The sequence below is a fragment of the Zootermopsis nevadensis genome, unplaced genomic scaffold (genome assembly GCF_977971745.1).
Source record: "Zootermopsis nevadensis isolate Lab colony 2312 unplaced genomic scaffold, Znev_1.0 Znev_ptg000001l, whole genome shotgun sequence".
In the NCBI taxonomy this organism is placed as follows: Eukaryota; Metazoa; Arthropoda; class Insecta; order Blattodea; family Termopsidae; genus Zootermopsis; species Zootermopsis nevadensis.
Window position 1 is genome coordinate 11946827 of NW_028259133.1, and position 26457 is coordinate 11973283.

Here is a 26457-nt window from a genome sequence, read left to right on the forward strand (position 1 = left end):
CTGGGGACTGGTTTCATTCCTGGTTGGGGCAGAAACTTTTCTGTTTGCCACCAAGTTCAGTCTGATTCTGCGTAGTACCCAACGTCCCATCGAATGCGTGTCGGGAAATCTTCCCAGAGGATTAATCACAGGAGCTTAAAGCTTACCACTCACTTTACCTACAACCGAGGTGTTCATCTTCCATACTTCTCTGTTGGTTGGTAGGACCTAGGCTATTTGTCAGGGAAAAATATAATTTCTCCTTTACACGACATGTACCAGCTGCTTCTATAATCACTTTGCCAACAGAGTTTTTTTATGGATTTAGTATGATTCTCAGACTAAACATCGATTATTTCCCTAAACAACATTAAATAATTGATCTATGTAAAGGGAAAGTGTAAATTTGATTTAAATAAGCTTTTAAGTTTGTTACCTTTGTGAAATAACACATTGACTTGCATACTCGATCATATTAAAAGACAAATATAGAAGGAAAGAACTCACGTAATTAATATTCAAAATGTTGGTTCCTGCCCCCAGGAAGAAAACACGATATGCGTCTTTAAAATAATTGTCAGACTTTTAACGATAATGAAGAAAATAGTTTATCAATATCCTGAGAACCAAGTAAAACCATAGAAGGAATTTATTAACAATTTATGAACGTTAAAACTGGTGGTATATATGTTACAATTAACTCATAAACAGTTAAGACACACTTATCAAAAATTAAGTTTTTTTAACCTGTAAGTGATGTGCCTTATCGCTTCATAGGCAACTGTAATTGGCTCAGCCTGTATTTAAATGTCAAAAAATTAATTTCTTGACTAAAATGTTACGACAATGCCAACATAATACTGTATAATACTAACGTGTGGGTCTATTGTATAAAATAAATGTCTAAAAAATGTAAAATAACTATTATTAAACTGTTAATGAAGTACACTGACTGCAAGAAATAAAACCTTGTCATAGTTTATATCCGTCTTGTGAAATAACAATGACTTGATAATAGTAAAAATATATTTTGCGTCATAATGTCGTGAATCCCTCACATGTTTTTTTGCTATCAACATCCTGTTGAGAGGACAGACTGTTTATGATAGCCGTAGGACAAACTCTCATGAAATGCAATTATATTATTACATAATTTGAATTATTATGAAATTTTAATGTACGTAATTTATACACAAGGGCAAGGATAATCCCGTCCCCACAAAACACATTCAAAAATAAATGCCTACATTAAAGGTATCCGAAAATCAACTGCCAAATTTTATGTTATGTGACGATAAAACACCGGAAGCTTCCTTCCAGACTGAAAACACACACACACACACACACACACACACACACACACACACACACACACATACACACAGGAAAAAGTAAAAAGTGTTCATATTAACATCGATAAGAAATTTTAATAAAGAGTTAATACACTTTCTAATTCTTGAAAACCATCTACACAAGAGTATCTTACAAATTTAAGTAGATTTAATTCGTGATACATTAACAAATATCAATACTTGAATTGTTACTTATATGTACAACCCTTTACTCGAACTTCGTAAATATTTCTGGGCCATATTTTCTGTCAGAAATAATAATACATAATTATAATAACAGTAATTTAATCTGAGCTTCTTGTAGTGACCTCAAGTTTCATGAAAGCCTTATATAAGCCTATACAACCATGTTCCCTTCTCAGCAACATACGTACTTTTATCAAGTACAGACAACTGAAAGTTACGCAATACAATTAACTGATATAAATTACATTTCATATTTCTGAAGTAAATCCATATTTATTTTCCTACCATCGAAATATATGTAGTACAATCGAAATTGGATTGAATTAAAAAAAAGGCGAGGCTTGTTTAATTTCAAATTTTCCAAACAATTTGTTTGTACTACAGAAAACGCGAAAGTGTTAATAGAGATATCGATCTTTTATTTGAATAACTGTACATCTTAACATCTTATTAATATAGATTACATTCACTGATTCACGTATTGTCAAACTGTAGAAACTATAAATTTGTAACAAGGTATTTGTTCGTGCAACCGATTATCGTATTTAATATTCAGAATTTCTATAGCAGAACATGAAACTATAAAATCTGTAGTCAATTTAATAACAAACCAAAACGCTGCTGTTTTGTAGGAAACACGCCGGTATTCGAAAAAGGGAGTTCTGCGTTCTGCTATCAACATATTTCCGCATTTAATTTCACAGCTGTAAGACTAATTCTCGACTTATAGCAATTCACAACATGAAATGGTAAATTAACCTTATTAAATGATTTATTATACTGTTCCTATACTTAGTATTGAAAGTTAATTAATGGTTATATACAAGTAAAATTTGGCACATATTTTCTGTTTACATATATATTTATTTATTTATTTATGTGTATTTCTATCATGAAAATATTTAAGGCGGACAGCGAAATTCGCCATCTCGACACGGCTGTGCCGTACGTCTGTCGTTCCAATTTTATCCCTATAGACACACATAACAAAAGAAACAGACACCAAAGATACCAAGTGAGTCACAAAGCAGATAGCGTAATGTCTTATGGTAATTTGCTTAGTCACTTTACATACCAACAATCGCATTACAGATAAGAAATTATGGAAGCTGTCGAAATCTGGCCTATTTATTGTCAACCCAAAAAGGAAAGTATTTAAAAAACAACACAGAATTTAATGTATGTAATAACCGCATTGTTACACTAACGTTCAGTCTTTAACTACGAAAATTCACTGATGTTTTAAGTTTCTAACGCATCTGCCTAACCTCAAAACTTTGCACACCGTTCAGTTTACTGATATATAAAATCACGCATACAAAAAAAATTGTAAACAGTCTTATTTGTATGTGTGATTTTATATATCTGCCTAACGCTATTTGGAAACATTTAACTACGAAGAATTGGTGAGTAGAAATTGTGGTTCTCACGGTGGCGAGTATGAAGACGGTCGTCTTATCGGGGTTGTAGCGCCGATGACGGGGGTGGCAAGGAACTCTGAAACGTTGGTATACGTGTACCAGACGGCGCTACAACCCAGAAGACAGCCTTCTTAAAGAATTTGTTAAATTACGCGAACAAAACATTAATTTATGCGTATATTTTATTCACTTTTAACCCTTTGAAATACACTCGTAAAATGCGTGAAATTCAAATATCGTATCAGAATAGACGTAGTCCTGAGTAACGAGCAGAGAATTAAAGAATCAGAAAAAAAATGCATCTTCTCGTGATTTAATACTTGGGTGAGTGTATTTCACATTCCGTTCGTTTTTTGTTACAATAATGACCCCGTCGCCGTTGCATTAATAGAGCTGACAAGTTTATACAGATTCATTTCTCTTTGCTGCACGCCTTCTGAAAATCAGATAACCGACAATTACTACCACAACAACAGCTAAAAGAACAGCACCAATGACAATGGGCACTGTTTGGTCTGTGTCTTCCTCGGTGTTCGAGTTGTAGTTACCACTGGTAGTGGAAGTGCCCGCGGCTGTGGTGCTTCCATCGTCGTTTTCCGCCTTCAAAAATTCGTAGAGCGGTTGGAAATATTCCAGTAGGGCAGCGCCATTCATTTCTCGCTCGCCGGTCATTACGAACAGAGCCTCCCTCCAATGGCGGGAACTTCCGGGACTCAACCCATCCCTGAGCGACAGACAAACATTACCATACTTCAGTCCAATGACAGAAAGAAATTCGTTTTGTAGTTTATTAAGTAAAATAAAAATGTGGTGCACAAAATTATATCTAAAAATGTAGACAACGTAAAATTTAAAAGTGTACCTGGATAAAATTTCAAACATCTTTCGCGGTATAAGATTTTGATGGGATATTTGGGAGATCTAGATATGGATGGAGGATAATAAACGTATGAAATAGATTCGTGCAGTCCAGTTTATTGGCAGTGAGCGGGCTGTTACGAACGTTATGGTTTTATAAAAGGTGGAAATTTCGTGATTGGTTGAGTGATGATTATCTTCTCAGGAAGGACTCTACTACATGGTGGTATATCGCCTCACCTCAAGAGTTGTCCGGCTTCCGCCGAGTTGTAGATATCGCACTTATGAAGAGGTTTGTCAGGGTTGTTGGGTTCATACTCTCCGGCAGCGATGCACAATGACTTGTGGAATTGAAACTGCAGGATGTGTGCCACGAAGTATCTGTAATGTTACATTGTTGTTCTAAGGTTATCTGTAAAGCACGTACTCCAACAATGCAAGAAGATGTTGCTCTATTAAAAGATGTTTCACGTGGTTCTGAAACGGCCCTGTGACGTTGCCAGAATTATGAACTGACTTATAAGCGTCCGAAAATAACTTTTTAAAAAAATACAACCATCTTCAAAAATGTAAAGATGCTGTTTACATTCTTCTTTATAAACGAGAACTTAATTAAATGATAAATGCGATGATATCGCAGTTTGAAACGTCTGTTTTAAATTCTTTGAATTTAAAAAACTAATATTTCTTATGCTATTAGGTTTTAAATTTATTATATCAGATTTTTTCGACATAATTAATTAAGAATTTGTGCTAAAGAATAAGAAAGACTGTTACATTTAAGAAGAAAATACGATAATGGCGACGAAAGAGAAACGAATCAAAGAAGGAAGAATGTGATGGGGTAAAAGTATTTTAAATAGAAAAGTCAAAAATTAAATAGGACTAGCATCGGGATAGAGAGGCACAGGAAGAAAAATAAAGAATAAGAACATTGAACGTAAAAAGGGAGAGCAGAGAGTGTGGAGGATGAAAGAAGAGAGAACGCAAAGTACCGCGTACTTACGAGATGTACTGTGAATTTGCTGGTACGTGATACTTTGCACCAGGGTCAAAATATAACTCAGATCTTGGTCCTGGGGCCTTCACCTTCTGGATTGACTCCCTGACAACACACATGAAAGCACAACTTAGCAAAAAACTGCCACTTCGTTATTTATTTGGACAGTCTGATCTAGGGTGCTACGACGGGGTGTGAACATTGCTAGTTCTCGTGAGGGAGTCTCTTGGATAACGTCCACTTTCATGACCGTGAAGGAAGAAGGGTTTAATTCTAATATAATGGCCGATGCCCGTCACGACTGAGTTGAGAATGCAGTTCGTGGGATGTGGAAACAATTGAAACGAAGTTGTGACGATGATAATTCTGGTAGCAATGATGCAAATGGGACTGTGGGGTCTTACGAAATCTGCGTATTAGGCTGGTTTTGTGTTGATGTGGAATTTATATAAATAGACCTAAATTTCGTGTCTTTTGAACTGTATGTGTTTAAAGCCGCACACTAAAATCCATGTCAGTCACTTGTTTGATTACAACAATGTTCAGTGTTTGTTGCGTCGTGTATCTTCGCCATTAGCCGGTTTCAGGCCGACAATGCAATGTTTCAGTGATCTTGCCCATTGTAATCAGTTTACGCTGTCCTTCAGAATGTCAAAACAATCTATCCTTGCTTATTCTCACCTTAGACTCCACCAATGTGCGTTCCATTGTGACTCGTTAACTTTTCCGCTAAAAACGTCCCACCGCCACATGTCAATCAAAAGGCCAAATGGGAGGAAGGCAACCTGTGTAAGAGAAGCAACAGATTAATTATCCTGTGTCAGGCGGTAATATTTCCACTAACGACACAACTGGAAATAATTTTAACAGAATATTCCCAACGACATAACGCTCACTTATACAGAGTCTGAAATTAATTCCAAAACAAAGGTTTGGTTTCTTGTTGTTCTTTTAAGACATGACTTAAGAATTAGAAGAACGTATTCGTAATATAAAGATGACTGGGCCGTAGCGCCGCGAAGTCCGATAGACGTTTTCCAACGTTTCAGAGGTACTTGCTGTCTCCTTCATCAGGACGATAAGTGATCGCCGTAATTATGGGGGCAGATCTGTTATTCAGTGTCAAACAGGCGAAGCGCACGAAGAAATGAAACTTTTTTTTAAATTAACCTGTCAAATACAAATTTATGTTTAATTATGTCGAAAACTGTAAGACTTGCCTATAACTGCGTTGGTCATAAATCGTGCGTCTTCATTTTCTCTACAACTTTTATCCGAAACATTTCACGCTCTGATAAATACTTAGCGAGTTACACTTAAAAAAGAATTTAAGGCTCGTGTAAAATGTCCGATTTAATCCAATATTAAAATGTGCCCAGAGTGTTTTGAAAAACTGATCGGTATCAAACTTTGTACACATCCGTTTTACGGCTCTCTAGTTGTGTCTTGCCAAGGACGTTCGATAGAAGTAACAGTTAATGAATGTAAATGGAAGAGACCAATGTCTTATCCGTTATGCTGACAATGATGTCTCCCTCTCTGGTGTACACCAATTATGTGTCATTACAAATACAGCTGAAGTAGTGCACGCATTGTTGAAACAGCTGATGTCTATCGTAATACCTTCTGCAGCGCGATTTGCATGAGCGCGTTAATGTTGTCTTCCTCTGTATCAGCGTAGTCCTCTAGAAGTCCAATTTTCTGCAAGTGTTGAGGCGTAGCCACAGAAAGAGCAATGGTGTCACCGACAGCCTCATGGAAACCTGAAGTATTGAAAATCATTAGGTTTTTAAATTAAAGCCCAGCCACGTGTCTTGCGTTTAACAAACTTTTTTGACACCATGTTGGACAAGTCTAAAAATTACTAACAAATTTACAAACTATTTACATTCATGAAACTGAGAACCATACACATCTTGCTTCTGGATAATCTATCTGTGGGTTAAAACGTTTAAAATCGTTTTAATACTTTATCTGGACGCAAATTTAAAATTCTCACTTTTAATAATTTTTAGTTTATACATATGCCCGTAATTTAGTTCTTACTTACTCTTGTTTAATGTATATACAGGCATACCTCGCTTTATTGCGCTTTGCAGATATTGCGTTTTTTGTTACAAATTGAAGGTTTGTGGCAACCCTGCTTCGAACAAGTCTATCGGCGCCATTTTTCCAACAGCATGTGCTCACTTCGTGTCTGTGTCACATTTTGGTAAATTCTCGCATTGTTTTTTTAGACATAATGCTATTGCGCACTTAACAGACTACAGTATAGTGTAAACATAACTTTTATATGCACTGGGAAACCAAAAATTTCGAGTATGCCTGTATTTATTATTTTTTGCCTGTCATGGGCTCTTTTTTTGCTAGAAAACACTCTAATAAAGAAATTTAAAGGAGATGAATTCAATCGAATTATTATACACGATTTTTCTACGTATCGTAACCGCATTCCAAGACTGAATATTTTTAACTTTAGCCTTGGAATAACAACTTTAAGACTTTGTTCATGTCAAACAAATGACTGTTGTCTTGCGAACGCTCCCGGCGATTACCGAGGTCTCTTGTCCTTGATTATGTCCAATCGAATCTCTTCGTGCCTTGGAGTCGCACGTCATACACACTTACGCCAACGACAATGAACGGTACTTCCACATGCCACATCCCTGTGAATTAGAATCTCGACACGCTCAATGCACACCATCGTCTACCCATCACAGAAACTTGTACATTTCCTGCTTTAAATACCTGGATTGGCTCCTGCCCGCAGGGCATAGGGCTGATCCTTGTACTGGATGTAATACTGGATGTGACCCATCTCGTGATGAATAGTTATGAAGTCCTCCATGTTCACTTTAGTGCACATCTTGATCCTGTTCAAATAATTTGTTTAGTTTGTGACGCCGTGTAGACTTGAATATGGGTTTCTAAGTTTCGGAGGGGCATACTGCCACAATCTTCAGACTTCGAAACGTTGGTATCCACATGAAAGTCCACACGGAGTCCCAACCCAGAAGACCATCACAGACATTTTCATCGCCGTGAGAACCACAAATTCAATTCAATTTATTCCTAAAATTTTACGGTTTATAATACCACTTCCGTTAAATTATAAAACCCAGCACCTCGCTTTATGTTTAAAACACGAAGGTGAACATCAAAATTCTTACATCTGATTTTAGTTTTCTATGGCTTTCAAAATGTGTATCGTATTCTTGTGAGTTATGATGTCACGTATTTTTGCAGGAGGTAGCAACATTTCGGAAGAAACAATCGTCTTTATTTTCAGGGTTCACATCTACCCTGAAGATTGGAGCGGCAAGTTCCTTCGAAACGTTGATAAGTACAGGCGTCATAACCCAGAATACTTCACAGCTTCTGTGTTTTATTTGAAGAGGTGATTTTGTCTTTAAACTTAAGTTTGCTACACTGTTCCACTAATTTCTTGTTGTTTTAAACATTTAAAAAATTAATAACAGAAGGCACAAATGACAACGTAGCGAACTTTATGATTCATTTTTTATACTTAATTGTATTGGACATTGTAACTAACAAATTTTTACGCATATTTACGTATGTGTGCATACACAGATTTTCGGGAGGAAGTACGCAAACTGATGGAGATAATATCAAACAATTTTTCATTCCTATTACAAACGCTTACAGAGTTACGAGTGTTCGAAGTTAAAGAGGTGAAGAGGTCTTATTCAACAACCAACACAAATGTTTATAAATCTGCTAATTGTTAAAACTGTCAAAAGCGCAACTTAAATCTACAATGGCTTTCGAACATTTGTGACAATAATTTAATACCTTATGAAATTCAAACACGTATAACTCTGCAACTATTTTAGAAGAAGACACATGTTAATAAAACATTTCCTATAAGTTGATTTATAACATCCTACAATTTGTGAATTTCCTTCCGGACACTTTGCAATTCTGCTGTCTTCAAGTGCTTCGTTTTCGTTGTACTGAGAGACATATTTATTTCCCATAATAATGGCAGCGGTCGTAGTCAAATTTGGAATATTTTCGTTACTATTCTTAAATGCTAACAGCCGCTCGCTTTAAGGTGGTAATAGAATCAAATCCCAAAATGCTACGTGTATTAACTACGACAATGGACGATTTCCAGCGACTTCGGAGTACGTATTAAAGTACTGACCTGAAGTCACGCCTGTCGCAAAAGTCCCATGCTGAGGCGTGGCAGACCACAACTCTTCCATCCTCAGGTTTCTCAATCAGTGCCACACTTTCGTCGTACGACATGCTGTTCTCTGGCAGTCCCAGAGACTTGTAGAATTCGTCCGATACTTGAAACATCTTAAGAGGTCTATAACCCTGTAACGATTACACGTAGAACAATCAGCTCAGAATTTGTCAATCGAAGATACCATTCATATCATTACTTCGCAGTACTCATCCGATATTTCAGTTTAAAAATTGAGTCAGATATCTGGAACATTTTATCTTTCATTATGTTTTATGCAGCACATAATGCGGCCTGGAATACGAGTACACGTAATTGAAAATAAAAACATGTCACTGAATTTTGGAGATCCGAGGTCTGAGACACAAAAGAAATGTTTTACATAATACAAAAATAATACAATTTTTTTTAATTTTAATTAAGGACGTCAGAATTTCAAATTAATGTTAATAACTCAGATTTTAGACATTAGCATACATAATTGAAAATTTATGTTAGGCCTTCCAATGAAATCGGCTCTTTCTCATAGCCGTCAGTTTTATGATTGTTCATTGAGCAGGAGTTGATAAAAAAAATCAAACATTTTTAAAAAATTATTACAAATTCCTGAAATCTATACTGTACTACTTGAAGAAAAGGGAACAACAGCTAAACCGGATTGTGGTTTACCTGATCATTGAGAGACTTCGTAACATCGACACCGGTAGCATTAGGGAAAGGCTTCACAATATCGTAAATGTTCTCCCAACTCTGAGCCCACATGTTGCCTGTAACAGAAGTAAAGCTCTGGTCAGCTTCACAGCTGGTTACTTTTTCACGCATCTCTACTGATCTCTGAAGTAGGTGGTACATCTCATTACCATTGGGCCTTAAAGGGTTGAAACTCTGTTACTGTCGCATTGCAACGGATATGAAGTGAAACAAAATAAACAAGAGAGACACGTTGAGTTTGCTAACACAACACAGAATAAGTCACTGGACATGGTTCAGTAAAACTAGAACAACTTAGTTGACAGTAATTAGCCTAGTGACAAACCCAGAAGATGCGCCGGGATGTAGTTGTCATTGTCACTAATAAAATTCCCGTAGAAGTCCTTCAACTTGCGTCTCACAAACGTGTGTAGTTCCAAGTACAGTGGCTCCACCTGCGTCCACAGCTTCATCATGTCTTCAACAAAATTTTCCGACTCAAACTCGTATCGCCACATCTCTCCGTTGTCACTAAAGCCTAAAACACAATCATAATCTCCTGTTGCAAGATGAACATTTTGAGAAATAATGCAAATTTATCATAAATGTTATTATTTAATGTAAGATTTGAGGTTTTCACAGCGGTGAGTATGAAGATTTCTGTCTTCTGGGTTGTTGCGCCGTGTAGTCTGGTAGATGTTTACCAACGTTTCTGAGGTCATACTGCCTCCGTCATCAGAGTATGAAGATTTCTTTCTTCTGGGTTGTTGCGCCGTGTAGTCTGGTCGATGTTAACCAACGTTTCAGAGGTCATACTGCCTCCGTCATCAGGGCGATGAATTCATCGCCCTGATGACCTCTGAAACGTTGGTAAACATCTACCAGACTACACGGCGCAACAACCGAGAAGACAGAAATCTTCATACTCACCGCTGTGAAAACCTCAATCTTACAAACTATATCGCCCTGATGACGGAGGCAGTATGACATCTAAAACGTTGGTTAACATCTACCAGACTACACGGCGTAACAACCCAGAAGACAGAAATCTTATTATTTAATAGTTACCAGTAGACTTTATAGTGGTGAAACTGTAAGGTACAACACCGCTGATCCTAAAACCCTCCATTTGCTTATGGTCTTCGAATTCGATATTTATATAAAGACTGTCCCACAAACTATTACGTGTTTCATATTACAAAGTATTATGAAGTGCGCTAAGAATTGCCTTCCTGTCATTTAGGAGGCAAAGCTGCATACAAACATCCATGATTGCAGATGTTAATAACATTTCCAATCATTCAGATTCTTTAATCGTATCGGATTCAATATTTGTGACAGAAAAGTTTCAGCTGGACGTAGGCCTACCGTTCTTATTGGCTGCCAAGTTGCTCAGCTCCACATACTTCTTGTAATCTTCCCTCATTTTGGCGCCTGACACTTCTCTCCACATGAACCATGTATACAACAAAGTTACGTAATCTCGGGATGTAGACATGATTCCTTCAAGGTCTGAAACGCATCACAGATTTGATTGACATGTATACATCAAAAAGCAGCTGGTACTTATTGGCTCGTCCTAACCTCATGAGCACAAATCTAAAATCACGTCTTTATGCCATTTGCACTGCCGATTAATGGATATGTTGCTGATTTTAACATCTCTGTAGTACGTTTAATTTTACATGGGAATAAAATATTTGAAAGTAATTACAAAAAGTGGCTTATATTTTAATGGTAACAGCTGTTTTTATCTTTCACAAAAAACTGTTTGCCCTCAGAATAAGTATTTTGGGATTTATATAGGCAAGAAGCGTGAACTCTCGCCCTCAGATAAGACAAGAACGTAGACTGTTTTAGAACAATATACTGAGGAGAAAATTGGATCTAAAAAAAGAATGGCAATGTAGAAATGAATCTTAAGTAAAGACGTTGTTATAAGGTGTTGACTGGATTTAACTGTCTCAGAATACAGTTCGGTGACAGTTTATTTTGAACACTGTAATGAAACTTGTGTTGAGTAAGAGGTGTAAAAATTCTGGAATATCTCAAGGACTTTTATTTATCACCTACTTTGTGGTATATTGCACTCCTTCAGTAGAATTTACTCACTTTTACTTTTAAGGTTGCAGCTTATTATAAAATAAATGAACAAAACATTTTTTTCTAATTTTATTAATGCGTTTTTCAGTATCTCTCCAATTTCTTTTTCGTTTGAAATGTTGTAAATAAATTATTGCCATTCTGTACTTAATATACGTAGGTAGGTAATTTGGCGGCTAATATTGACAGATGTTATTTAAATAAATAAGATTTTAAAACATCCCCATCGTACATACAAAATGCGTTCCATTTTGTTTTAATGATTTTTGGAATGCATTGTTATTTATAACATAAATATATAAATGAATTTTATTAAATGAATATTCATTCACCTGGATCTAGTGACAGGCCCTCTGTAGCGAGATCACATGTTCCATTAGTAATGGGGCAGATCTTAGCAGAGCTGTAAATTGTCGTCATTCTAGTCTCACACCCATTCAACTGCAAATAAAATAGACCAGCAGACGAAATATTTATGTACCAGTTGGGTATGGTTTTAGTTTCCGGCCATTACCTAAATCTTCATAATCTGCTATGTAAAATTTTGTTATGTTCCCTTTAGTATTTAATTATAAGTTAATAAAATTTATGACAAATGCTTTCTTTCATATGTTACATTGAATGTCATGAAGTTACCACAAACCATGAATTAGTACGTTTACAGTTGATATTGCTAAATTGTTTTAGCTTCGTCCATCATGTTCCACAAAAAGAAAAATTGTTTTGGGTGCTGAATCTGCTCCCTTTTTCAAGGGAATTGTGACTCCTGAACTGGATCCGTTAGAGGGGCCTAATCCCAATGAATGGATAATTGTAGTTCGATAAATTAATATTACAGGCTTGTTCAGTAATTATACAAGTAACGAAATATTTATGTGCATAATTTCCACTCGCACATGATAAATTACGTAAAATTCATCACATACTAACCTGACGTAATCTAATAAGACCATTCACATGTATGGAGCTGTTAATACGATATATAAAGGAAGTCTTACAGAATTTGCTTCTGTTTTGTCACCATACAAAATTTCGAAAGACATGCTATGTTTTATAATTTACAAGATTTAAATTAAACATACCCAATATTTTTGTAACAACGAAGAGAGAGTAATCAAGGCATATTCATATGCAGATGGAATATCCAGTGTGTTTCTGCAGGGAACATGTTTTATGGACCTATGTATATTATTTTTTTATATCCATAACAGATTTCAATAAAGTGCTTGAATTTTATGAAACTAGCTAGAAATTTCACTGGAGGTTACATGAAGAACATATTCTTGAATTCTCACTTGAGTTGTGACACTAGGATGTTTATAGAAATATTGAGGTAGGAGAACCTTAGAATTATTATTTACATTTTAAAATATTTAATTGTGCAACATTGTTATGATAATTTACGAAACACGGAACAACAGTATGACTATCGATCGAACTTTGGACTTGCTTTATATTTAGGATAACGTAAATGACTAACCACACTTTTAAGTAAAATGAATATAAAAAATTAAACAAAATAACATGCATACAAATGCTGCGTGTATAAAAATGTCAATATGGCGACGGCGTCAACCATATATATAATTTTTACAAATGTAAATTACACTGTATAATGTATTTGATCATCGTAGCAGATTAACTACGAAAACGTTTATATATTTGAAGTTAGATACGTTTTATCAATTAACATGTCTGTTCACACACATTGCTTTCGAAAGAGGTATGTGAGAGAAAAATGTGTGCACCATACCACAAATACCTTTAAAGCCGAAGTTCACCCGAATATTTAAGCATTCAGCCCGTACCTCAAAGAAAATACAACATTTCAACGTTACAAAGATCAACTAATCAATACCGCTTAAGAAAATAATCCCTGTTAACACTAAGAATCGTTGGAAACACACAAACAAAAGCTACTTGAGTTATTGATTGTTAAAGCAGGTGGGTCACATAAGAAGCAATAGGCTTTAAAGGATTAAACGTTGGCCTGGTGAACTGGATTTCTTTTCAACAGGAAAGAGGGGGGATTTTTGCACAGTATTAGTGTAATGGCGGTATATAAGCTGAAAGTTTCTTGCTTCTAACAGTTGGGGTGTGTGTGTACACAGATGTTAGTACCGCTCTTCTATAGTAGAACATAGGTAGTGGAATGATTCTTGCATTTTTAGATAAAGCTAATGTACATAACCCTAAAACAAGCGTTACAGACACAAAAGAAATGGTACAGCCGAAGGTCTGTGGTAAAGCATCCCGGCGTCTTGAAACATCCACGATGATGGTGGGTTCTTTTCCCAATCGGACAGTAATTCAGACCTTGTGCATGAAGATTCTGGTAAACAGATCTGTACTTTCAAGTTATTCTCTTTTTTGTGGGGGGGGGGGGGGAATCTCTTGGCTTATTTTTCTATTATTCCATTGAGTACTTTGCCTAGTAAATACTGTGCTTTAAAGAGCTTAATATGTTTTGTATAATTATTTTCTGTTAATTTGAACACGTCACTTCTCTCGAGAAATCGATCAGGTTTCAGTTCGATAAAAGACAATAAGCAGGTGCTGAGAGGACTTACCTCGCTCAGCTCTGCATTGTCTAGCGCCGATACACCCAGCACCGACAAAGTTCTGAGTTGCCTTTTCACTGTCTCATCCTCGAAATCTTCCCAGGTAACGTTACTGAAATATTGCTGCCACTGTTCCTTTTCGAACTCAGCAAAGGCTAGAGTCTGATTTTCCTATAAAAGATAGAAACAAAGCAAAATTATATCCGAGGGTTAAGAAGTCACGTATTTTACGACACAAACTGCATTTGGAAATGTCAGATGTCGCAAATCACTCAGGGAAAATATTACCTTTGCCATATTTTTAACTATCTGCTTGAAGCAGAATCCTCTTTTAAAAGCTAATAGTCGCTCAGTTATTCATAAAATTTCCCGCCTTTTACTTAACCTTATGATTCATTACCGTGGCTAAAAGATAATGCTACTGTTATCTACACTCAGATGAATCCAGCCCACATTATCACATTATGTTTATCTAAGATAAATTTTAAGAAAAATCATCCCATCAACACCTAGGAATTACACAGTGATCCCTTCCTTTCACATTTACCACTAAAATTTAGTACGCATTTATTGTCTCTCTTCCACGTGTGCTACATGTTCGCGTATTTTGTATTCTTCAATTTTATCACCATAATAACAAGTGGCCAAGAGAACAAATTATAAAGCTCCTCATTATGCTCTTAAAGGTACAGATATTTTTATCTCTCTGCTATCATTCAACCTTCAGAACCAGACGTAAATGCACAATAAAATTATACCGCCATGTGTGTAAGATCCAGACCGCCCATGCAAAGTCAGTAGCAGCAAATCTCGTACTTTGATGCACAAAACAAGCAGTTTAACAAATTACATTCCGCTCCGCACAGTTATTGCATGAAAATTTTATAAAGGACAAACGCACAACACGAGCTGTTACAATTATTTTATCTTCTGTCATAACTAAGAACATTGTTCCAATAACGCTTCATAAATGTGAACAGAATAACAACAAAATTTTGTGGTTTCATATTCAAACTGCCTGCATCGTATAAGCGAATTCTGCGAAATCATTTCGAAACAAAAGCTATTTGTCTGAAATCGGCATTAACATTTTATAAATTACTATGCATTGCATGCTAATAATACAAGTATAAAAGCTAATTACACTTATTTATGCAAGCAATTGAACCCCACGTTAAATATATTTAGCACGTCATCTTAAACTGATTGTGTCCTTGCTACTAAATGTATTACGCTAATAGACACATTTTCCTCAAAACTTGTTGACATTCGAAATCTTTTTTTTAATGGTGTGTGTAAGTATCAGTCTAGCGCTCAGCTCAGCTTAATTAAGTTACTAACGCATGTAGTTCCATCTTCTTTCATAGCAAGGATAATAATTCCGAGAACATATTCTTTAATTTATTTATGGATGCGTAGACTCTTTTTTAAGACAAACCCCATTCTGTTCCCTGTAAATGAACAATGGAAAAACGCGCATTTAGAGTCGTTATTAAAATTCCTAGGCCAACCTAGTGTCCACATGTATGCGGAAATAGGAAGCCTTGGTTTCGAAATGGCAAGGTGATGGTAGAAATTGGACCAGTTTATGGAGCATTTTTAATAGTTATTGTTTTACATTGGCCACTTTGTATAAATTATCAGTATTTCTGTTAATTTTCTACAAAACATGACCTTTGAATTTTATGGAGACCTGCAACTTTTGTTACAGACTTTTTTTTCGGGGGGGGGGGGGGGGGGGGGTTAAACATACAGAAATAAATATTCAGAAATATATTTAAGTCATTAAGTCAAGTGGTCCGTGGAATAAATTAAAGTGAATGAGACTTACTTATGTATATGTAAGCAATCGTATAAATGATTTGCATATCACGTTTACCGAAATGTTAGCATCTATTTTTGTATTAGTGATAACTAGGGTTCGGATGTTCATGACATGTCATATTTTATTGGGGCTTCTATTTTCATTCTAAACTGAAATTAAACACTAACTGGGTTATCCTAATCACAATTATGCTGTATCAGTTTTGCATATAAATGCATATTTAGGTCATTTTTATGTGTTTGGTCATATTTGTAGTTAAATGCATATTTTGGTTTTATTTTGAGGATAAAATTAATATTTTGGTTATATTTTGGGTATAAAATTCTTACTTGTAACTACATTTCTCAGACATTTTCAGTGAATCCCTCAGTTAGTTAAGATGTCGAAAGTGAAGTGTTCTGATAATGCGAAGTTAAGAGGTTTAGTTAAAGATTTTAGCGAGGAATATTTTAGTTCTGATTGAACAATTCTGTTCTGTAAACTTTGTGAAGTTAAAGTTACAGTTGGTAAGCGATTTAATGAACAACAACATTGTGATACGGCAAAACATAAAAATAATTTGAGCCGACAAACCAGTCGTCAAAGCGAGCAATGACTTCTGTTCGATAACACTGCAGCAACTTCACCATCAAACAGGACATCGGAATTTTCAAAGGACCTGTGTGAAATGATGGCGTCTGCCAACTGAACAAAGTGAACAATGAGCAGTTCAAATTTTTCTTGGAGAAATACATGACTCAGTTAATTCCAGACGAATCAACACTACGAAAAAACTGTGTACCCGCCTGTTATGAAGATGTTCTGAAAAGAATTACTTGTACTGTGGGCGAGAATAAGATTTGTGTTTCAATTGATGAAACAACGGATGTCTGCGGCAGGTATGTAGCGAATTTCGTTATTGGCACTGTCTTTGCTGACCATCCTTGTGACTTATTCCATCTTGATACAGTAAACCACTCCTCTATCGCTGTAATTTTCGATAACGCCATGAAACGTTTCTGATGTCTCAAGTTACAAGACCATATTGTGCGACAATCTAAGGAGATTTTCATTTGAGACCTTGAAAATGCAAATCGTTATATATTGTAATGCTTCCAAGAAAGGAGAATGAAGAAAGGTACTTCATATTTTGAATTTTGTTTATTTATTTACTTGTAATTAATGAATTTGGAATGGATTAAATGCTCTTTCTTAAGATTTATCTTATTTTTATAGGAGCACGTATACTCAACATCTGATGCTGATCCAAAACGAGGCATTTAAAACTTAAGGCGACTGAAGTTTTTGATTAAAATTGCTAGGAAATCAAGTAATGTAATAGTTGTACATGCATATGTAAATAAATAACATGATTGAAATACAAAACGCTTTTTTTAAATTTTAGAGAATATTTTTTAATAACAAATTAGGTCATATTTTGCCTTTTTTGGATCATATTTCGATATTTTTGGGGGCATATTTGCATGCATATTTCTCGGTTTTTTAGGTCATGAACATCCGAACCCTAGTGATAACGATCCGAATCTAACCAGGGAATACCAGGTATTCGAAAGGTCTCGGATTCTATCCCGATCGCTGTAAGTAATACAAAAATGTGTTAATAAAATAACAATCACCTAAACACTGAAGCAGAGTAAAGTCTCGAAACGTCATGACATCCAATGCGTGCACTGTGGACCATACAGCTGTTGCCATCGATTTTTAGCTACTGGTAGGCCTTCCAGGCTGGACAGGTCAAGGAAAGAAAATACCTGTAGCTTTGGATTTCAGTGGGATGGCAACCCTGTTACCTGGCTACAGGCCCAAAATTCCTAGGGGATATTATTTACTACCGACAACCTTCAGCAAAAGTTGTCTGTAGTTCCTTGAATAATTCGTACTGTCTTCTTCTTCATCATCACTATATCAGCTTCCTCTGTGTCTTCTGCATATGATACAGCACCCAATTCTTCCATATGAACAATTCCTCATAGAAATTTTTCAAAAAAATTTAGTGTGAAATTATGTACAGGATTCATCTGGCTTAAGACAGCGTTTCAGTAGCGGAATATTGTACGCACAGTAATGAACTTCCGGGTTTCATAAAAGGTGGGTTAATTTCTTTGCTATTTGAACTACTATCAGCTTAACAACCAGGACTGTGCTCCGTGGAGTCTGTCTGTTCACTGCAGTCTACGTACACATCTACGTTCGAAATAACAGGTTCTGATCTAAGTACAGCAACAAATTTCTGTTCAAGTTTTTAAATTGAATTATCTTTGTGTATGATTTCGTTAGACGTGTACCAACAGTATTAGAAATTTGAAATTGGTTTAGTTCGCCTAGGCCATAGAGTTGATTAGGTTTGTCGAAGAACGAAATTCAATATATTCAGACGTGAAAGTATAGCAACGACTCCCCTCTCCCCAACACACTTGCAGATATCGCATATTGACTTCGAGACACCCTCAAGGGCGTGTCTCTGTGTCTGACAAACAAGGATCAGATGCATTTGCTTCCTTCATATAATTTTCAACTTTTGTCGATGTTTCTTTGTAATAGTCCTCCAAAAGTCAAAACATTTCCATGTTTTATACATACCATTTGACTCAAATGGTGCGAGAGAAATTAACAGAAGTAGCCTGAAGAACGGGAGATGGTGCAGAATCAGCACCATTCTTGCCAACTTCCGAAATGTTTTGAACAATCCACAGAACTCTAAACGACAACGACACTAACGAACAATACACCAACAACAGATTTACAGATACGTAGAAATAAGATTAAAAATATTCACCGCGCATGCGCAGAATATCAATAGAGATTTGCCTCAGAACTCTTACCCTACAATGTTGCATCTAATCTGTAAGGCAATGGAAATCATGAGTAAGTGAATGTAAGCACAATTTCGGTTTGCAGTTTGCGAACGCCTGAACTATTTTATTTTACTGCTCGTTGCGTTCATACTATTTAGAGTAAGGAGTTGTTACTTTTTCGGGAATGGGATATAACTTATATCCCGGTGTTTACAACAAATAATTCTGCTGGTAATATACAGACTTGTTTCCGTTTATCAATTTTCTATTATTTGCTGCTGCAGCAGCGCCGCATATCGATAACTTCATGCATTAAACGTCTGCTACGGAACGAAACAGCGGAAGAAAACAGTTGTGGTCGCACGTTAACCAAAGTTAAGACGGAGGGACTGAAGTGATAAAAGGATTTTATATAGGTCAAAGACTTATGTTCATAAATTCAAGAAATAACACAATAAGGATAATCGGATCATATATACTAACATACAGAGAAGGGAGCATAAATGAACCTTACTGTAGATAACTAGTGGTGAATATATCGGAATTATAACACAGAAGAAGCGAGGGATTACCAAAATTTTATCAATTCCGCGTTGTTTAATTTAAACAGAACCAAACCGAATCCTCAGGATCGTTTAGCAGTCCCACCGTTTGGACAGCCTTGTATTCCAACGTAAGTAACTCAAAGTCAGGCTGGTTCCCAGTTACAGCGAATTGAAACCGAGAGTTGGAACTTTGGCACGTCGAGAGAAAGTCTGTACCTACTGCTAGCACCTTTGTTACAACAACAACAAGTACTTCATGTGAAAGTTACACAAGCTTGAGCTAACTGGTTCTGTTTTCAGCGGTTTTTCCTCGTTCAAATGCAGTTATTTTCAGCATTAGCTGTGGTTTTTCTGTGCCCAACATTCCCCAGTCCAAGATTCAATCCCCCCGAAGCCGGTTTCCTAGCAACAGCTTCCAGTAGCTTCCCTTCAGAAATCTGCTTCTGCAATTCGTCTCACATTTTCTCCTCCTATGATCGCTAATCTAATCTTAGGTTAATTAAAGTTGCTGTTTCCTGTTCAGACTCTAAATAGCGACAAATGAAATGGGTAGGCGATATTAAATGTTGTAGGTAGGGATTTGGATTCATTTCTAATTTGGTTATATAACAACCTTTCCTGAACTGAATTAGTTGCAACTACTCTGTTAATATTTGGTGAAGATTACAAATTATTAAGGTTTTCTTAATGCATTTTATCCATTTTCCTGTTACTTCTCTCTTACGTCCGGATTCCGCACTCCAGCTCCATCAATTTGTAATCTACCCGTCTGGTAAATTTTTATATAGGAAGTGGGAAATGTGTAGGACCAAATTCTAAGTGTAATTCTCCGTAATTAATCTGTTCTTAATTTTTAGTGAACATAATTTTTAATTTATCGTCGTTCCAAAATATTTCATTATTGCCACATATGAAAATAACTGATTAGCTATCATTATCTATATAATGATTTTATCCTTCATTCCGGTAATGTTTTATGAACATATATTTCCCGGCGTTCACCTCTACACAAACCTTCTTACTAACGTATAATAACGTTTTATGGTTTTTCTGTATGGTATTTAAATTTTCGCCTAATAAATTAAAATAATCTTAAAAACGCAACGTAAGTGGCTTTATTTTGCTTATTATTATATAAATATGTAGTAAATTTCTGACTTCTTTAAGCTTAATTTACGTATTTTCCATGTAGTTCATAACGATACTTAATTAACAGTAAACACTTTACTGAAAGAAGATTTCTGTCTTCTGGGTTATTGCGCTGTGTAGTCTGGCCGATGTTAACATCGACCAGACTACACAGCGCAATAACCCAGAAGACAGAAATCTTCATACTCACCGCTGTGAGAACCTCAAGTCTTACACTTTACTGAAAGCTGATGGATCAAAATTTAAAATTGACTTCATCTTTGAAGACTAGTACAATACTGCGTAACATCTGCCAACTTCTAAAGCTTTCAGTATGACAGAAACTGGAACATGGAAAGTACATACGTGTCTTTAAACCAAACGTTTATATGAATGATTTTAGGAAGCAGTAATTGAGCGGCTTAGGATACATTTATACAGATCGCATAACGTTGTTAAGATAGTGAAGTCGTGGAGGTTACGTTTTTCTACGCATGTAGCTAGGCTGGGCGAAGAAATTATACGTCCAACCTTTTTGAGGGAAAACATCGGGGAAAAAGACCATTTGGAAAACAAAGAATAAGATAGGAAGGAAATATTAAGATGGATCTTGGGAAATAGGTTGTGTGTATGGGAGATGCATAGAACTGGCTAGAATCGTGTTATTTTGCAGGTATATCGGTCTTATTGGCATGTAATTGGTTAATTGAAATAGTGAAAGTGATGTAGTAAAATAATAAGCATTGGCGTATAGAAAACCTACATATATCTGTGTAGGGCTATTGAATATGTAATACAGATTCAACAAGATTTGGAAAAGACGTAGCAGGTTATGAGCTTTCCATCAGAACTAAACAAATAATGAATTTGGAAACGCAAATATTAAAAATAAATACGTACATTTTAATAATCAGTATGCATATTCACACACTGTAATTTTATCCGTCGGATTTAATGTACTATATAGCTAAATTAAGCCCACATTTCTTATTACAATAAATATCCAATGGAAGCATTCATATTGGTTTTACTTTCAAAACTATGATGTTTAGGTCTTGTATATTGAATCGCTTTCAGATACATTTTTAACAAAATCGCATAATGTTATAATATTTAAAATTGGTAAAATAAAACGGAAACTCACATCCCAAACCATGCATTACTTTTCCAAAATGTAGTGACAATCATTTTACTTACAAGTTCTTGAACTTTTGTTTTATTCTCAACATCAGTCTGATAATTCCAGGACGCTAGACTATATTTCCTGCACGCTTCGGAAACCATTGTCTCGTATTCTGTTGCCAAATACGCTGATAATTTATCTTCCACCGTACTGAAATGTTGAGGTACACAAAACAACACGTCTACCAACAAGAGAAACAAAACACTTTCTGTCCGCAACATTGTTACACCTCTCGCTTGCCCTGGCAAAAGGGAACTGAAAGTTTTCACAGTGAACTGTATCCTATAAGAGCAACTATGCTTACTGCTCTCCCCAAGGAAATACCTGGGCGTCACGTGTATCAGACTCGACCGTAGTTGAACGAACATACCGAAACGATGTTTTAAACTCGATGTGTTGCAGGAGAGAAACTCAGAAGGAAAATCGATAGACACTAGAGCTTACCGTTGGGATTAAGATAAATGCGAGAAACGCTCTTGATGGTCAAGGAGGGAAAAAAGAGAGAGAGAGATAGAAACAGAAGTCATTAACTAAACCGTAGATGAAATGTCAGTATTCTACTCGGTAAAGTTATAACGAAGTATTACTTCTGTCTCAAATCATGCAGTGATCCTGTCTCGATAGGAAATAAAATGTATTCCTGCAGAAAAATATTATTTTGTATTGTCATTTAATTTACAAACTATCCAAAATGTAAAGGAAAGTTAATTATATTTCACACTAAATGTTACAAATTGCCTTGTAATCTACTTATTTTAACACGAAAAGTATTCATTACTGGTATTTATAAAATTACTCGTAAAATTGATAATCTGTAAATAATTTACTTTCGTGAAAATTCATTAATGAATTTTAGCCTTGAATTACTTATAACTTATTCATCAAACATTACTTACATTGATTAGAAATCACAATCAGTTTACACGAATGTTTGCAGAATAAAAAAATACATAAATACAATTATGATCGTATGAACTGAGGTCATGTAGCTCAGAATGGTCACCAGGAACCGGATTGTTGGAAATTACTTTTAAGAGTTCGGGCCACAAAAAGGCGCGACATTTCTTGAATAGCGGAACGACAGTAAGCTACTCAAGAAGGACTGTTCCCTATGCAGTTAGTTTGTTAATATAGTTTGTAATTTTTGCGGAATACTGGATGTTTTTAAGAACTGTCCTTGAATTTGAGAAATGCTTCAGAATAAAACAGTGCATATGCACTACGGTGAGATATCTTCAACAAGGAAGTAATTTATTTTATACCTTCATTACTTCTATATGACACATTACAAATTGACCTGATGTCATTGAAAAGCTTTTTTTCGAAGGTAAATAACAAGTTAAATGCAGTTTTATTATAAGATATGGCGACATAATTACACAGAATTTGGACATAGCCTTGTATTATTTTTCTACGTAATCGCTTTCGTTTTAAATGCATTTGGTTTAGCTGTCTACATGTTTACTCTCCATCAAAAGAAAATGTTTTCTGTCGGTCGAGTGTTTGAACATTCTCACTCGTTCTCTTCCCACTATTAAAGCCCGTTTCTCGTAAATTTATCAGTGCTGATTATTCGGTTGTCCCGGATACTTTGATCCTTCTACTTCTTGAATTAATCAAGGAAATATCAGTTACTATAAAAAAAATTTCGGATAATTTCAGTTTAAATTTCTGAATGTAAAACCAGAGTGACGGATATTCTCCTAAGTAACTCATGCCAGTTTTTTATACGATAATGTGTCCTGTCCCTTGTCACTGAAATTAGCAAACTTACACAGAGAGATGGACGAACAAACAAAAACACAAGCATCAAAAATCAATTTTAAAGGAACCGTTCCTGGAATAGAACACAATCCGTAGCTTCTCATTAAGTGCGTGTGTTTGTGGAAGACGATAAACGCGTGTGGCGTCTGTGATTATTTGCGCCTGCATAAAATTTTGTTTAAATATTCTGTACCCAGCAAATGTTAGAAATAGATAACATCTGACTAACTATAAAGGCGGTTAGCAGTGGGAATGAGAATAACAAATATCACATCGTACACAAGGTCACTGTGATAAGGGTCCGATACAGAATACAACGCACGAACGATAAGTTCTACCTCCATCATCGCCCTGATGATGGAGGTAGGAGTATTTCTGAAGCTGAGGACGAGGACGGAGATGGTTATCGAAACGTTATTTCACCTCTCAACCGCTCGACACGGCTGGTAGCCCAAGAATAATTCATTATATCTCTAAAATTATATCTTAAATTCTCTGAAATTATCATCATTTTTCCTGGATGCGGTTCCTTTCCAAGGTTTTACTGGCCGAAGTGTTGGGTCATTTCAACTTTTTCTGCGGTTTGGGCTTAACCATTGCGTAGTGTTTAGTCTTGATGAACAAGGACATTCTTGGGCAGGCACTATCGCCAAGTTATACAATACATGTAAGACTTGAGGTTCTCACAGCGGTGAGTATGAAGATTTCTGTCTTCTGGGTTATTGCGCTGTGTAGTCTGGTCGATGTTAACATCGACCAGACTACACAGCGCAATAACCCAGAAGACAGAAATCTTTATACAATACATCAAAAAGAAAGAGCTCACTAAGTAAGAAGGTAAGTCTCATCTGGATCAAACCCCGTTTGTGACATGGTATATTGTGTTCAGGAAAATGCAGTTAGTCACATGAACTTATCTTCTCCTTTAAACTTAACTGTAATTCATACACTTAAATAACGATCCCAACATTCAGAATAATTGCCTAATCTAAAATCTTTCTGTCTCATTATTTTTCTGAAGTCTGACAACTGAGGGCCTTGGCTCAAGTCGAAACCTTTTTTTTAGAAAGATTAAGACATCTGAATGAAAGATTTTATTTTCATAATAATTGTTCATTGAACCCTTATACCATTTTGTCTACATAGAGTGAGATAAATATTAGAACATGGCATTATTAATATATTCAACGTATACTTACAAGTGCTTCAACGTTGGTGATATTTTCTAAGTCCGTCATATAATTCCAGGATGCCAAGTTGTACTCTCTGCACTTTTCTGAGGCTGATATCTCATAATCTTCCAAGATGCTTATAATTTCATCTTCTGTAAATTTACTATATGGTGGAGGAATAGAATAAACCAAATTCGTCAGAAATAATAGCCAAAGAGCAATGATTACTCGCGACATTTTCTAATCCTGTCAGCGATCAACTGCAGGAGTATAACGCGGACTGTATCTTATAAGATACCTCTAGCCTGAACAGATATCAGAAAAATAGTACTACTTTTATCGCGAGGTAATTATCTTTCGGTACCGATATGATATTTCGATTAATCGCATAAAATAATGAAGTGCTGTGCTGTAAGCGTGTGAAAGCTATTGAAAGATGCATTAGAAATATATATGATAATGGGAACACAATGGAATATCCATCTTCATGTTCACAGCAGGGGTGGTGATGGATGAGTGTTGAAATTTTACGAAGTAATGGTTATCGAATAGAAATCATATTTCTCTGGAAATAAACTTGCTGGTATTTATGAATAACGGATTGGCCATTTTGATTAAATTAGGGGAAAACAATGCATTATGCAACAGTACTCCGTAGGATTTGAGGTTTCACGGCGGTAAGTTTGAAGATGGCTGTCTTCAGGGTTGTTGCGCCCTGACGGTGGAGGCAGCAATGACCTCCGAAACGTCGGTAAACTTTTACTAGACTACATGGCGCAACAATCTAGAAGACAGCCATCAACAGTACTCTGATATGAGTAATTGTAACGCGGTGCTTATTTCTACTTATTTTTCAAAATGATACGATTTGATGCTACATAACCTAAGCAGTTATTAAAGTGTCATTAAATAACCCAGGAATAGATTAATCAATCACAGGATGAGTAGGTTTCAAAAACTGGAAAAGGGGGTGAAATTGAACAAATTTGTTTCAAAATCAAATTTATCTTTTGATTAGCTGGTTGGTTTTATTTTATTGTGCTGTGTGGTATGGGCTGTTTTAGTGAATGAGAAATGTGTGGAATTACGACTTATTTACGTTTTGTTCTTGTATGTAAGTCATTAGAATTGTTAATTACTTTATATGATCTAAAGTACCAACAACAAACAGGGAGAAACTTAGTCAAGGGATGTACCCCAATCGAGATATGAACCAGACTTCTTTCGAATCCAGGTCAGACACCTACAACCGAATTTAAATACTTTTTGATTAATGTTACGGTGATAAGATTAACTTCTGATTATAAAGTATTGTATTATAATAATACAAAAAACGCAGAGGTATTGAAAATAGTCCCTGATCAGTTGATCTTATCGAAAGCTTCGATCAAATTAAGCATAATATAATCTGAATAGTTGGATTTTTGTACTCCGTCCATCGTCTGATGTTAAAAATTATAAGTTTCGAGGACTATTTCTCCAGTGATTGAAATTAGCTGAATCTAAAAGACCCCATAGAGTAGGTGGCCCCTTCACCATGCCCGAACACAAGGACAGATCTAGTCCTAGAAATGATGTATAATTTAAAACGTCAGATGACCAACAGAGTCCAAAAACCAAATAATCTAGATATTACACCACAGTCAGAACCCTTCAGAATAGATAATGTTATTTATTCTCGT

The 26457-nt window shown here is 35.8% G+C and overlaps 2 protein-coding genes across 3 annotated transcripts in view; one reads left to right on the forward strand and one right to left on the reverse strand.

Annotated features, from left to right (window-relative positions):
• LOC147875194 (uncharacterized) overlaps positions 1-26457 on the forward strand; it is a 131883-nt gene that overhangs the window by 102687 nt on the left and 2739 nt on the right. The gene's annotated exons all lie outside the window — the stretch shown is intronic.
• On the reverse strand, positions 1387-25055 carry LOC110829909 (angiotensin-converting enzyme). 2 transcript variants are annotated; one of them, XM_087342757.1, is made up of 13 exons: positions 24803-25055; positions 14373-14534; positions 12135-12243; positions 11068-11211; positions 10046-10237; positions 9679-9776; positions 8965-9140; positions 7545-7669; positions 6420-6559; positions 5478-5581; positions 4803-4901; positions 4037-4177; positions 1387-3662 (listed from the first exon to the last, which is right to left on the reverse strand). In XM_087342757.1, the coding sequence occupies exons 1-13, from the start codon at positions 25010-25012 to the stop codon at positions 3341-3343; spliced, it is 2022 nt and encodes a 673-aa protein (XP_087198883.1). In that variant the 5' UTR covers positions 25013-25055; the 3' UTR covers positions 1387-3340. The 2 variants fall into 2 exon arrangements, with proteins under 2 accessions (XP_087198883.1, XP_021919816.1); XM_022064124.2 differs by lacking the exon at positions 24803-25055 and adding an exon at positions 21854-22098.